This window comes from Heterocephalus glaber, unplaced genomic scaffold (assembly GCF_053883595.1).
Source record: "Heterocephalus glaber isolate CG9 unplaced genomic scaffold, H.glaber_assembly_v1.0 deba00001497, whole genome shotgun sequence".
Classification (NCBI taxonomy): Eukaryota; Metazoa; Chordata; class Mammalia; order Rodentia; family Bathyergidae; genus Heterocephalus; species Heterocephalus glaber.
In genome coordinates this window covers 8,888,984-8,902,951 of record NW_028258320.1, presented here as the reverse complement: position 1 = coordinate 8,902,951, position 13,968 = coordinate 8,888,984, and the positions used below count along the sequence as shown (strand labels likewise).

Below are 13,968 nucleotides of genomic sequence, written 5' to 3'. Positions count from 1 at the left end.
GTGCTTTGGTGCGGAAGGGAGGGAGGGTGTTTTGGGGGGGCGGAGATAGCGGGGCGCCAGGGCCGGGGGGGCGGGGCGTCTCGGTGTCGGGGCGGGGTGTCGGGGTGCCGTGGGCGGGCTGTCTTGGTGTCGGGGGGCGGGGTGTCGGCGTGCCGGGGGCGGGGTGTTTTGGTGCCGGAGGCTCCGCCGGCCGCATGGGTGCCTCGTGGAGTGAAGCGGTGCGGGGCCCGCGGGGCTCGCGGGGGCGCGCGGGGAGCGGCGCAGGCACACGCGCTAGTCCCGGGCGGCCCCGCGGTCCGCACCTGAGAATGCTGCGGCAGGCGCTCCGCGGAGGGCTGCGGGCGTGCGGCCGCGGGCTGGGCGTGTGCGTGGGCCGCCACCCCGTCCTCTTCCTCACCGTGCCCGCCGTGCTGACCATCGCCTGCGGCCTCAGTGCGCTGCGCCGCTTCCAGCCCGAGGGCGACCTGGAGCGCCTGGTGGCCCCTAGCCACAGCCTGGCCAAGATCGAGCGCAGCCTGGCCGACAGCCTCTTCCCGCTGGAGCAGTCCAAAAGCCAGCTCTATTCGGACTTGCACACCCCTGGGAGGTACGGCAGGGTGATCCTCCTCTCGCCACTCGGGGACAATGTTTTGCTCCAGGCCGAGGGGATCCTGCAGACCCACCGAGCCGTGCTGGAAATGAAGGTGAACCACAGGGGCTATAATTATACTTTTTCCCATCTGTGTGTGTTGAGAAATCAGGATAAGAAATGCGTGCTGGATGATATTATTTCAGTACTAGAGGATCTCAGGCAGGCTGCCGTCTCCAATAAGACAACAGCCAGGGTGCAAGTGAGGTATCCCAACACTAAATTAAAGGTATGCTCCGCCTGCATGCTCCTGCCGATTAAAGAGGCAGCACTTCATTTCTTGCCCTAAACAAGCAAAGAAAATGCAGAGGTCTCATCCTTAAGACTCAGAAGCGGATGCTTCTTTCATTTCTGGGGGGAAAAGATGGGCAACTGAGTGAAGAAAACAGGCAATGAATGGCACATCCAGATATTAAGAAATTCGAAGCCAAATCGAACAAATGCAAAAAAAAAAAAAAAAAAAAAAAAGAAAAAAAAAAAGAAAAGAAAAAAAAGTTTCTGAGACCCTGCAATTACATCTTTGTTCAGGGTTAATAAATCAGTGAATGGAAGGGGGTGGGGGAGTCCTGAACAATTGGGGGATTTCTTTTCATTCTGGGGCTCACTGTATTTCTTATTACTGATTACACATCCATCCGGTGCCATGTCCCATGTGTACCTCTCCAGCCTGGCTCGATTGTGACATGCAGGGAGTTTGTGTTCGCTGACCGTGAATGTGTGTGTGCAATCACCGGGTTATGAATGCAGCAGGGATTCCAGGAATTGTGTGTGTGTGTGTGTGTGTACAGCAAAAGCAGCAGAAGGCTGTGTGTGAAAACAGAGGTGTGCACCTAACTGATGGGTTGGCTTGCTGAGTCCTTTCCCATAAAAAAACCAACCCAAGCAAGATATTTGTAACAGGCCAATAACAGAAGGAAAGAAAAACAAATTCCACAATCAGCAAAAATTGCAAAGAAGGATTTGTTCCAGCCTTCGGTGTATGGAGCTGTTTAGTTTTCATTCAAATCTTGTCCCCCAGATGCATTTTCTAAATTCATTTTACACTGTCAGGATGGAGCTGCTGCGGGCAATGAGGCATGCAGTCTCCAGGTGACTGAAGTTTCAGGGACAAATGTGACTTCCAAAAGAGTCACTGCACCATTTGTGTGTTTGACCCTGTGCATGCTTAGAAGCTGCACAGCCACGAGCTCTAAGACAGGTGTTTCCCAAGAAGGAGGAGGAAGAGGAGGAAGAGGAGGAGGAGGAGGACTCTTCCTCCTGGTGTGGGAGAGAACATGGTGTCTTTCAGGGCAGAACTGGACTAGGAGAACCCCAGGCTCAGTAAATGAAGGGCCTAACTTGAAAATGCACCCGTTGCTTATTTATTTATTTAACATAGTCACTGTCCATATTAAATAACTTTTTCAGGATTTTTGAGAGAAAACACCCCTTTTTTTCCTCTGAATTAAAGGAGGATTTGGTGCACTTAGGGGATCTTATAAACTGCCTCTTTTTAAATGTAGTGTCCTTGATTGAATGGATCCAGGGCTAATGAAGATCTGGACTTCAGCTGTGGAGTGAGACAGGGCTTGCCTTCTTCACACTGAATGATGGGCGCATGACGGCTCTGTGTGCTTGGGCAGCATGCTTCTCACCTCCCGAATCCTTTACCGTGACCATTACTGCTTGCTCAAGAAAGGATGTGGTGGAGAGGTAATCTTCCTAGCCTGCAGTCTTTCACTGGGTTCTTTCCTATGCCAATAATCTGGAGTAAAGATTGGAAACCATGTCATGTTTAAACCTCAGTGTGCTTTCCCCATTGAGTCAAGCGTGCAGTTCATTATTACGCATGATGGACTGGATCTCAACCACCTTTATTCAGCAGCACTCTGCAGCTGAAAGAGCTGTGTTCAATCAGTGTTGTCATTCTGATAATCTGGAAAAACCATTTTAACGTGTATAGTACACATACCCGAGGTATTCATTTTACTCATTTCCTACTCATTGGTTGTGTTCAGATGACTTACTGTGTGCTCTTCTAGGCATATGAGACAGAAATTGAGGCAAGAAAAGCAAGGTTCTGGCTTCCATGGGGTCTAAAAGTAGATGCCAGCACCCTCACCCAGAGTTACCTGGAGGCAGGAACTCTGCCATCCGGGATCAACAGCCTGCTGCTGGGCCTGTGACAGGTGCCCCATCCAAACTTTCTGACTGGTTGGTTGGCTGATACACATCTTGGTAGAAGTCAGTGGATAATCACAGAAGAAGATTGGTCTATTAAATGAATACAGGTATTATACATGGGCTGAAAGTCCCTATTCTGCTACCTGCTTACATCAGGGTTTCCTCCAGTGTGTTGGTTTCAGTGCATAGTGGTGGTCTTAAGGTATGTGGAATAAATGAGCCGTTGAGACCCTCTAAGAACAGTGGGCCTCTCAAGTGCAGACACAATCTCACACGTGCTCGTGCAGTGTAAAATGTGATTGAGTAAGGACCATGGATGCTTAGAATTCTGCCAAAGGGATTCTGAGGGGTCCTAGGATCAGAGCTTCCTGGCAGGGAGCAAGTGAGATGGCCTCTTGTTGTGATGGTGTATCATTCAGAAACATCTTAATTCATGAGTGGCAGCAGTGCTCAGGGTCCCCATGATGCTGATGTCTGTTGGTGTCTGATAACTGCTGGTATACGGGCTGTGAGGGAGACTTTATATGTCTAATTTTAGCCCTCTAATTCACTTTGCTTTCCTCCACTGTACATTGGCCACCATTCTTTCCAATTCTGCTCAATATGGAAAATTATAGTGCCAGAAAATTCTATTGGTGGACAAGGGTTGTGAGTTGAGGGAAAATAGAATGAACAGCGGTGGTGGGATGGTGTGGGAAGGGATTCATAATCAGGTCATGAGAGAAGCAGGAGGTCAGTGCTGTGAAGATGTGCAAGCCTGATTGACAGAAGTGGGCACAAACCGGAGTTGTGACAGTCAGAGGTCATCTTCCAAGTACCATTAAGGCATCCAAGTAGTTCTCAGTACAGATAGGTTTAGAACTTCTGATAAACTTGGTATCTTGGCAAGGTGATCCAGACAAGCAGGGACAAAGGAAATTGCCTTCTGTAGGATCTAAACAGAGGCTTAGATAAATCTGGTAAAAAAAAAAAAAAAAAAAAAAAAAAAAAAAAAGCAGCAGGGAGCTTATACTACAGAAAAAAGAATCCTATACAAGTTTTCAAAAGCCTTGTAGAAAAGATGCCAAAATCTGAAGTCCCTACACCTGTATACAATATGTATCCTACAATCTGCCCTTCATTATAATCTGTGTAATAGCATTGATTAAACACAAGGGTTATGTCACATATTGCTTTTGTAGTAATCATTTCCCCCACCCCAACTTTGTCCAGGTCTAGAGTGTTCACAATAGATGCTCATTGATGGGTTTATTGATTAATTTGTGCATTTTTTCTGTAACATCACAAAATCATCACCTTTTCAAACTCTGTGGAATACTTTCATTTAAAGGTATTCTCTGTATCCCAGACTTCTGTGAAGTTCTTTTCACTAAGAAAAATATATATTTTTCTTCTTAATAGGTTAAAAAGGAGTGCCCAAATATATATGCATATATTTTTCACATAAACAACTGCAATGTGGCCAGACTGAATTTTTAAGTAAAATATTTAACATACTGTTGAAATTAGTCTCATTGTTAAACTGAAACAGGCACTCAAGATCCTTAAGCAAGGACTGTTCTAGATTCCAGTGAAGGTTTCCATTGTAACATTCAGGGAGCTCCGGTGGTTCTGGGTGACCTTGCCCTGCTTCTTAGGCTGGCTAGGAACCTCACTTTTCAACTGGCAGGTTCCATGCAAGTAACACTTCCCATATAGTACTTTCTAGTCAAAGACATAAGTGAAAATGCAGCAGACATATGTCTGCCCTTGGAAATGGATTTGATCCCAAGTCTAGATCACAGCATTCTGGCAAACAGGAAGGAAGCAGATTGATTGCCCTGTCAACTGTCCTTCCTACTGAACCCCATCAGTAATGGCACCTCCAAGCAGATGTTCAGGGAAAATCAGCATGGACGTCAGTACACCACACCTGAGGACAGGAACAAAGAGAGACTCCTTCTTCTTAAGAGGAGAATGTTCCTTTGAGAGCATCCTCCATGTTGGAAGATGTAGTAAATCTTCTAATCTCAGTTGAAGGACAACTTCAGTCAACATGAAAGGTGAGCACTGGTATTATTTTTAGAGATTCACAAGAAAAGTTATTCATTTTTCCCTAATTCATTCTAAAAACTCTTAAAATACACATGTCGAGATCTTCTCTTATATTTTGATTTATGATTACCTTTCTGATTCTGCCTCTTAATATGGAAAAACATGAACTTATTGAACATTCAGTATGTAGCATAAGTAAGTCCAGGGATTTTGTATACAGCATGTCATCTAATTTTTATAAGTTTGTGAGTCAAAGGGAGTATTTTTGTTTCCATTTTATACATGAAGACGAAAGACCTTAAGTAACTTCTGTGAGGTCCCCACCAACACATGCTAGAGCTGGAACTCAAATCCAGGACTAGCTGGATCCCAAAACATATTCTTAACCACAGTATGGTATTAAGTGCTATCACCTCCTATGCTGCTCCCCTTAACACCAACCCTTTGTACTAAGAAAGAAATAGGGCCATAGCTAAGCCACCTCAAACCCATGCTAGAAAAGCAGGGCACTACTAATCTACACAGGAGGACTGGCTGGTAGAAAGGGCACGGAGCAGAGCATCGGTCTAGGCAAACTACCATCTGCCCAATGTAGAACCTGCAGAAAGAGTTTAGCAAACTCCTCATTGGCAAACTGTTTCTCCTTTTACATCATTTACCATCGAGCTGAACAAGCTAGGGTAAGGCTCCAGGTTCAGCTGTCCTCTGACCCAAGTTATGTCCCACACACCCTTGGACATCTCTAGCTGAAACTGGTATTAAGAGGAAGGAATTGGTGAGACAGTGTGAGATGGGATGATGCACTTTAAATTCAGAAATGCTCAGGAGACCTGGGCTCTAACCCAGATTTTTAAAGACTAGTTGTGTGACATTATACAGACCTGGTCACCAATTTAAATGTCAGTATTTTCCTCTTGGAAAATGACAGAGCCAGGCCAGGAAATTGCAGGAATTCTTACTGGACAGTGAGATTATCATTCATTCATATGTCACATTCTACCGTGTAATACTCAGATCTATGTATAATGATGGTGAATACAGAGATAATATTCTAGAATAGTTTTCCACTGAGGTAAAGTAGATGTGCATTAGATCTGAACGATACTGTTGAAAAGTGTTAACCACACTGTCCTTAACTGAGTCACTGCACATGTTTCCTGGCCCCCACATCAGGATCTGTTTGTTCCCTAACCTTTTCTGAGTCCCTCAAGTGGATGAAACTTTCTTGGTAATGGACTTTAGCTCCTGCTCTTTGACTTCAGCAAAGACCTACTTTAACTCAAATTAATGTTTGTAATTAAGTATGTTTCTTTCCATTTTTTTGGAATTCAGGGATTAGGGAGAACTTAAAAAAAAAAAAAGAACAGAAATTTTCTATATTCCTGTTCCAATTTCCTTACCCTCAGTGGTTCAGGACTTCAGGGGTTTGGGATTGAAGTGAGGAGAAGTCAGAGCCCTGGGTAATGCAAGTGTGTGGAAGGACAAAGACCACCCCTTCCTCCCTGAGGACAACGCTCCTTTACCTCTCCCTGCCATCTTAGGCAAGAATTCACAGGTGTTTTTCATCTTTTCCACTTAAAAATTATCATAACTGAAGCGTTTATATAATGTTTTTCAAAATATATTGTGTTTAGAGGATGTTTTGCATTTTAATCTGTTAGCTGTGACACCATGACTGGACCACTTTGCTTTTAATTCTGTCTCAGAGTTGATCAGCATATGCTCAGGCCTATTTCACATATGTCCAGGCCTTTCTGCCTGTGCTCAATATAAATTTTTTCAAAGAAGAAACATGAAAATTTCAAGCTTCTAGACTGGTCCAAGACACCTTTAGATTGAACAGCAGGTCAATTTCTTCCTTGACTTAGTCAAACAAATCATCCAGGCCCCCTCGCTAGGATGAAAACATAGGGGTGACTCATTTCTGTGGGTTGTCACTGTGAGGGAGCTGGTGGAAAAGGTTGCATTTGTAAGAGCCCCAGGAGAAAGAAATATTCAGGCAGGGCTCTGACTTAACTCAAAAGCATGCCACATTGCATCATAAACCACAAAATTAACTCTATTTTTGTTTTCTAAGACTTCCTCCTCAAAATGTTGACTGGGCTTGTGGAGTCAGCCTAAGTTGGTGGATTGTTAGAAATTAACACTCCCTCGGCCTCCCCAGCATCCTCATGGAAACCAGCCTCTGTGACACTCACAGCCACCTCAGCACTAGGGAGGCTCAGATTTTAGACTCCAGGTTGAACTCAGTCCTCCTGATCCCTGATTTGAGTTTAAAGAGAGTGCATTGATTCAGGTGTAAAATTCCACGAGAAAAGCAGCGTAGTGGAGCCTCTCTGTGGAGCCATGTGATGGAAACATGAGTCGCGTGTCAGATTATGGAAAGGGTGATCCACATGGAAACTCCTCATGCTGTCCTCCATGGAGGACCTGTCCCCTGGGTAAACTTACAAATGATTACTGTTGTTTGATATTTTCTGAAAAGGTTGAAACTAAACCTAACCATCTCTTGAAGAAGAAAAAAAAAATCAGGATTTTTCTCAAGGTTTTTTGCAGTTATTCCACGACAGTAGCAACATTAAGCCCTAGTTAGCCCAATTATGTTAGCATTATATGTGAACACCAGGTATAGGAATCACACAGAGGAACCAGAAAACTTGGGGGGAAATGGAACACACAGTCACAGTGGAGGGCACCTTTACATTGGCATTGTAACCCATGCTTCCTTCAGATAAGATCGTTAGAGCAAGTTGTTCATTGAAATCAAGGCTCATTCTCTGTCACTCAGACAAATTCGGGGGCTGTGAAAGCTGCTTGATGAACGTCACTTAGCCCTGAGTGGTCTGTGTTTAGTCACAGGATCTGTGTTGGAACTGTCAGCATTTCCTCTTTGAAACCCCGCTTCGGACACAGAGGGCTCAGCTGGGATCCCCGGCATCACTGCTGTCTCCAGAGCTATAGGGCACAGTGCAGTTGGACCTCAGTACCTCTGATCTCCACAACCACAGATTGAACCAGCTGTGGATGGAAAACATTTGAGCAAAATGCATCACTGCTAAATGTATGCATCCTTTTTTCTCATCATTCCCTAAATAATACAGTATAGATACTACGTACATAGCATTTACCTTTTGTTAGATATTACACCTAATGTAGAGATGATTTAGGTCACAGGAAGATATCTGTAGATTATATGCATATATGCTGTTTTACATTGGGGACCTGAGCATTCATGCACTTGGGTATTGGCAGAAGGTTCTGGAACCAGTATCCTGCAGATCCTGTGGGAAAACTGTGTAGACTCTTGAGTTACAGGGAGTCAGAGAGGTGTTGTAAGCATTGTTGTAGCTTTTGGAGATTCTGAAAGCAGACTCAACGGTCCATGGCAGGTGCATGTTTGAATGAATGTGCAGGGGCAGCCCCAGTGTTTACTCCTCATTTTGAAGTATGAGGTTTCTTGTTACATGGAGAAAGAGAATGCTCAGTTCTAACTTCTTTGTAGGCTCTACCTATGTGGGTAAGATGCAGTACTGCTCTGTTGGGTGGGTGAGATTCCAGCCTCCCACACACACTTCCATGCAGGTAACCTTTGTATCCACTGCGTGTCAGGCATGGTCTTAGTGTGGCCATAGAGGTTCCATTATAAACAAAACCCATGTAGCCTTACCCCCATGGAGCTTGGATCTAGTTTTCAAAAATGACAGAAAAATCCATAGTTGCAAATTACTGTGGATGAAAAACGCACAGTACTGTGAGTAGGACATCAAGTCTTGCGGTTTTAAAAGCTGCTGTCCTGAGGAAGTCAGTGTAAGCTGAGGGCCAAAGGATGCCAGGCAAGACCTGGTGGGGAGGACCTGGCACCTGGGCAGCACTGACCTGGAGCTACTCTGGGCAGAAGTTAGAGTGACCGGATGAGGGCTGTGTTGAGAATGTCTTAAGAGTCATTGTATATGGCATAATTTAGATCACTTTTATGGATCCACACTGTCCAAATTTACATCTTAATACTGCCCTCATTAGCTGTATGACGTTGCGTTCATTTCTAACTCCTTTGCAACTCATTTCTCTGATAATGGCCTCCATCTCTTAGTACTGTATTAAATGGGCCTATAACACCTAAAGCAATGCTCTCAGGCCCTGATTGTCACCTGGGGACCCTGTTAAAAGATGCAGTTGTCTCCAGGGTCCAGAGGAGATTGAGATTCTGCCTTTCTAGCATGCTTCAAGTGATGCTAATGTTTCTGTTTCAAGCCCCACACACTGTGGTGGAAGGAAACCGGAGGCTAAGAACAGCACTTGCTTCACTGTAAATCCGTAAGTGCTAGTGGTTAACTCCTTGAGCACTGCCATTCTCCCTTATCCGAAGAATTGGCATTAAACTGGCTTTCTTATGAGCTTACAAACAGATATTTTAAAAATCCCTTCTATTTCAACTCTAAAAGCTGAAACTCCCTCTACAGAACAGTAGTCCTCATGATTTCCTGAGTAAGGGCAGAGTGATGGACACAGACTGCCGGGATCACCATCCTGTTTCCTTTACTAAGAACAGGAAAGAGGAGAAAAAGAAGGGAGCAGCCCTGAGTCTGTGCAGGCACTGGGTCTGGAATTCCTTGGAGGGTGTGTTTTCATTATATGCTCTGTGCATTGAGCTTCCTCGACTCTTGCCTTCTGTGATGTCCTGGTTCTCCTCTCACCTCTCTGGTGGTTCTCTGCAACTTGCCAGCTCTATTTTCATATGTATGATTTCTTTCCCCATAAAATGGTTTTTTTCATTATCTGTTCTCTCAATATTCTCATCCAGCCAAACATTGGCTGTTTTGTCCACATCTGTAAGCCATCTGTGGTGGCAGGGATATGCACAGAGTAATATCACATCCCTATCATGGTGCAGCACAGGTTGCAAGTGGACTCCTTGGACCAAAGCCTTGACTTCAGCTGGAAACTTGTGAGAAAGGCAGATCTGCTGCAACTCTGGAGTTGGGGCCTGGTGTGCCATGCAGGTGACTGGTTTCTGCTGATGTGTGAGAACCCTTGTTCCAGATGCTCAGTCTTAGCCAAGTGTAGGAAACACTGGCAGAGCTTGAAAACACTGATTCATGGGTCCCCTCTTCCAAGATTCTGGTGTAATTAATTGAGGAGCAGCTTGGCATTGTGGTCTTCAGATCTCTGGTGCAGGTTATGATGGATTACCAAGGTTGAGGGCCAAAGCCTTCTCTTCTTTCTATCTCCATTCTCTCAGCCTCTGGCTTGGGCTCATTCTGTCTTACCTATCCCATTTATACCTAGGCTTACAAATTCCAATTTCTCACAAAACCTAGCCTATATAGAAGATCATATACATCTCTTGGTATATTTCTCCTAGCCAGTACTTATAAGAGCTTCCTGAAAAAATGACAATCTCCTTACCAAGACCACTAAGGACTTTCCTTGGCTAAGCGCCCAACCTCACTTCTAGTTTCAGATCATATTAAATCAAATGCTGCAATGAACCAAAGGAAACACATTCTAAACGCTCCTCTTTTCATAACTTCATTCATTCCTTTTGCTTAGAGCATCTTTTACATTGTCAAACCCATCCCCATCCCCAAAAGCCACTTTCTCCAAGGGAGCTTCTTCTCTCCAGAAAGAGAAAGCACTTTCATGTACTTTGGGTAGTTCTCTTAATCTCAGTGTGACGTGCATTATAGATATGTGGGAAGTCTCTGCTAAAATACCACTCTATATGCCTAATTAACTAATAGAGTAGGTAGATTTCCCTGCATAAATTAATTTGCCTGGAGGATCTAGCTGACCGGAAGCAGTATATTGGGCAAACCCTTGAGAAACACTGCAAAGAAACAAGACCAAGGCCCAGTGCAGTCTAACCTCTGAAACTGTGTCTGAGTTCTAGAGTGTTGGCCACAAAAAAAGGCCATGAAAGCTGTTTTCACGATTGGTCCTAAGACCCAGGAGTCACAAGCAACATAACTTTGGATTCAGAGAGCAAAAGGCCACCAGGAGAGTGGGGAGAGCACTTTGCCCACATGGTGCCAGCTCAGGAGGGGCTGCAAGGGAGCGTGACGTCCCTCAGACACCAGCAGGGCTGTCAGAATTAGCAAATGAAATCACAGGACACCTAATGAAACTGAATTCCAGATAGAAGTATATTTTTAATATAAGTATGTAAAAATATTGCATTCTTTGCTTATCTGAAATTCAGGTTTAATTTGTTGTTCTGTACATGACCTAGTAATTCCAGCACAGACTCACATCTGGAGATGTCAGCACAGGCTTCAGAGTGTCGGGGGCAGCCAGTACCTGCTCTCACTTACGGTCAGCACCATCGTCGGAGCCTGAAGAAGGAGGCCAGGAAATACCTAGTTGGAAGCTGGTAAAACATATGCTCAGGACTCCTAGAAAGGCTCAGGGAAAGTCTGCTCTGCCTGGAGTCCTGTTGCAGCAAGGATGCCAACAAAGGGAGCTTTAGTTAATCGTCATCTGACTTAATTGTATACTTTGGACTAAGAAACCCTACTTGCATTTATTGTTTTAATGATATCAAGACTACCAAGGTTATCCTGGATAAAGACTGCACTGATCCCAAATGCCTTTTGTTTCATATTTTAACTAAGAGAATATGAAAACTTTATATGCATATGTAAACTATATAAATATATATAATGAGAATATTGAAACTATACACATATGTACACATGTACAAGAAAATTTTGATTAATATAAACAGATGCTGAGTGTATATAAATAAAAATGGGTAGGGTGGAAATATTAACAATCAAAAACTTCAAAACCTTGGAAGAATAGATTACTCATTTCTTGCATTAAACATAAAGACAAAACAAGCTGCTGAGACTTGTGTAAAGGTATCTATGGGGTCTTTAGAACCTGTCTCACTTTCCTTCAAGATTGTAAAGTTTATGAGGGTGGATGTCATATCTTATTCACATGTTTAGCCTTCTCCACATAATTTAAAGCCACAATCTTGCATGTATGTAAAAAAAGCCTGCAGTAAAATGAAGTAAGCATAGAAGTACTTGTTCAGGATGGGGACCCCCATCAAGTGCTGGCTTGGGATGCCTGGGTCTGGTTGATTCGGTATTTACCACACTTTTCCACTGAGAATGGAGAGCACTGGACACCACCTAAACATCGCTACACAGCTCTCATGTAACTCTCCGTTCTTGTGGGAGAAGCCTGGTATGTCTCCTCTCCCTTCCTTTCCATGAAGGGGACAGCCACTGTGGGGGGACCTTGGGCAAGTGAGGAAGAGCCTGAGGCGCCAGCATGAGGACAGGCTGGCTGGGCACCATAGAGTGTCCTAGAGAAGACACTGGCTCCCCGGAGAGCCAGAGGAGCTTGGGTCTGAACTAGTTTACTGACCCCCTTTTGTAGATAGCACTTGCCTCTCTGAGGGAATGGCACATGAAGCCAGTATTCTAGCGTGGCTCTAATTTTCATCTCGCTCTTTTCAACCGTTGTTTACCTTGGGGATGATTTTTAAGGAACTGACTTCTTTCTAGGCTGTGAAGCTTTGTACATTTTTTATTAACAAATCACATCTTATCAGAGTGACTCTTCGTAGAAAATGTTCACATTTTATATTTTTAGAGTTATCTTTAAAAAGTGTTTACACAAAGATATTATCTTTTCCATATTCCTCGTGCTTCTCTGTCTTTCTCTTGGTTGGTTTTTGATAGAATTAATGGTATTAAAGTTGCCAGTGTTCATGGCATCTGGCCACTGAGCCTGAAGCAACAACTGTTTTTATTGAGGGGGCTGTTTATCTCTATGCCTTGAGATTGGACAGCCAATTACTGAGTCCCTTTTTTAAATTCTTAAGATAATGATGAAGAATGTAGTAAACAGGAAACAGACAAATATACTTTAATTACATTTTTCTATTCACTTGTATGATTTCAAATATGTTGCTTAACATTTTTATCCTTCAACTTTTCTGTAAAAAATAGTTTTGTCAATACTTACCCTGCACATTTTCAAAACACCTAGTACTTGGTTATTTCATAACAACTTGTAGCCTTTTTATTCATTTATTTAATTTTTTTTTTTTTTTTTGGATACCAGGGATCAAACTTAGGACTTTGTGTTTACGAGGCAGGAGGTGGCACCACTGAGCTAAATCCCTGGCCCTGTAGCCTTTTTAAATTAAACTAAACTCAAAATCATGACAATACCACAAAAAGATTAGAAAACCAAAAATCACTCACCATTCCACTCAACAACTCTCTCTCCATTATATAAATTTCCAGTCTTTAACTATAAAATGCACAGTTGTCATCAGAGGGTGCATATCTTTTTTTAATAGTATTTTCATTATTTCTTAAGCATATTCATAATTATTTTACTGGTTCCACAATAGTTCAGGAAGTAGCTATGACACTGTTTATACCAGCCTTCGTTTAATGTTATTTTTAGACTACTTCTGGAGCAATGTTTGGGGGCTGACTTTCACATCCTTAACAAGCATAAGAAAGAAAATAAATCTGTCTTGTCAATAGGATCTAGAGGAAAAGAACATTTTCTTGTGAAGTATACCCATTTGTGAAAGTAAAGTACAAATGTAGATCAACAGGCATTCCAAGAAAACCCTTAGCTAGAAATTAGGAGGACCTGAGTTATTTGTAAATGAATTCCCACATGCTATACTTTGCTTTGTAAAGGACCACACTCAAAAGTATGTTCATAAAGTGTAATGAATATTGAAGCTTCTAAGAGTACTTTGTGGCTTATCATATTAAGAAGTAAAGTTTACTGCTTTCACTAGGTCGGGATCAGTGATTCCCCAAAGAAACACTTCAGGAACTTTTGTGTTACGTGATGGCCAGGGCTCCTCCCCAGACCAATGAAATAAGAAGCTCCTTGAATGATTCCAGTGGAGAACAAGACTGAGAAACAAGGAGGACCTTGGATCTGGAGGAGATCCCCTGTCCCACCTAGCTCTTTTGCAGACAAGGTGAGAGGATAAAGAAAAGCCCTGGTCAGGACCCATGCTGCTGCTTCGCCAGAAACTCAACTTCGCACAGCTTGGGCCCTCAGATGATAGAACAAATGCTCTGACACTGGGGACCACAATCCCATTTCCCCCAGGATGAGCTCCCTCTGTAGGAACTCTGTGGCAAAGGAAGTGT

The 13,968-nt window shown here is 43.5% G+C and overlaps 1 protein-coding gene across 2 annotated transcripts in view; it reads left to right on the top strand.

Annotated features, from left to right (window-relative positions):
• The first annotated feature begins 173 nt into the window (after nt 1-173).
• Nucleotides 174-13,968, top strand: part of Ptchd4 (patched domain containing 4) — a 198,950-nt gene continuing 185,155 nt past the window's right edge. The window contains exon 1 of one of the 2 annotated variants that reach the window (XM_004847138.4): nt 174-857. In XM_004847138.4, the coding sequence (XP_004847195.2) occupies nt 195-857 (663 nt within the window). In that variant the 5' untranslated portion in view covers nt 174-194. The remainder of the gene's footprint in view (nt 858-13,968) is intronic. The other variant, XM_021259695.2, reaches the window with a different exon arrangement.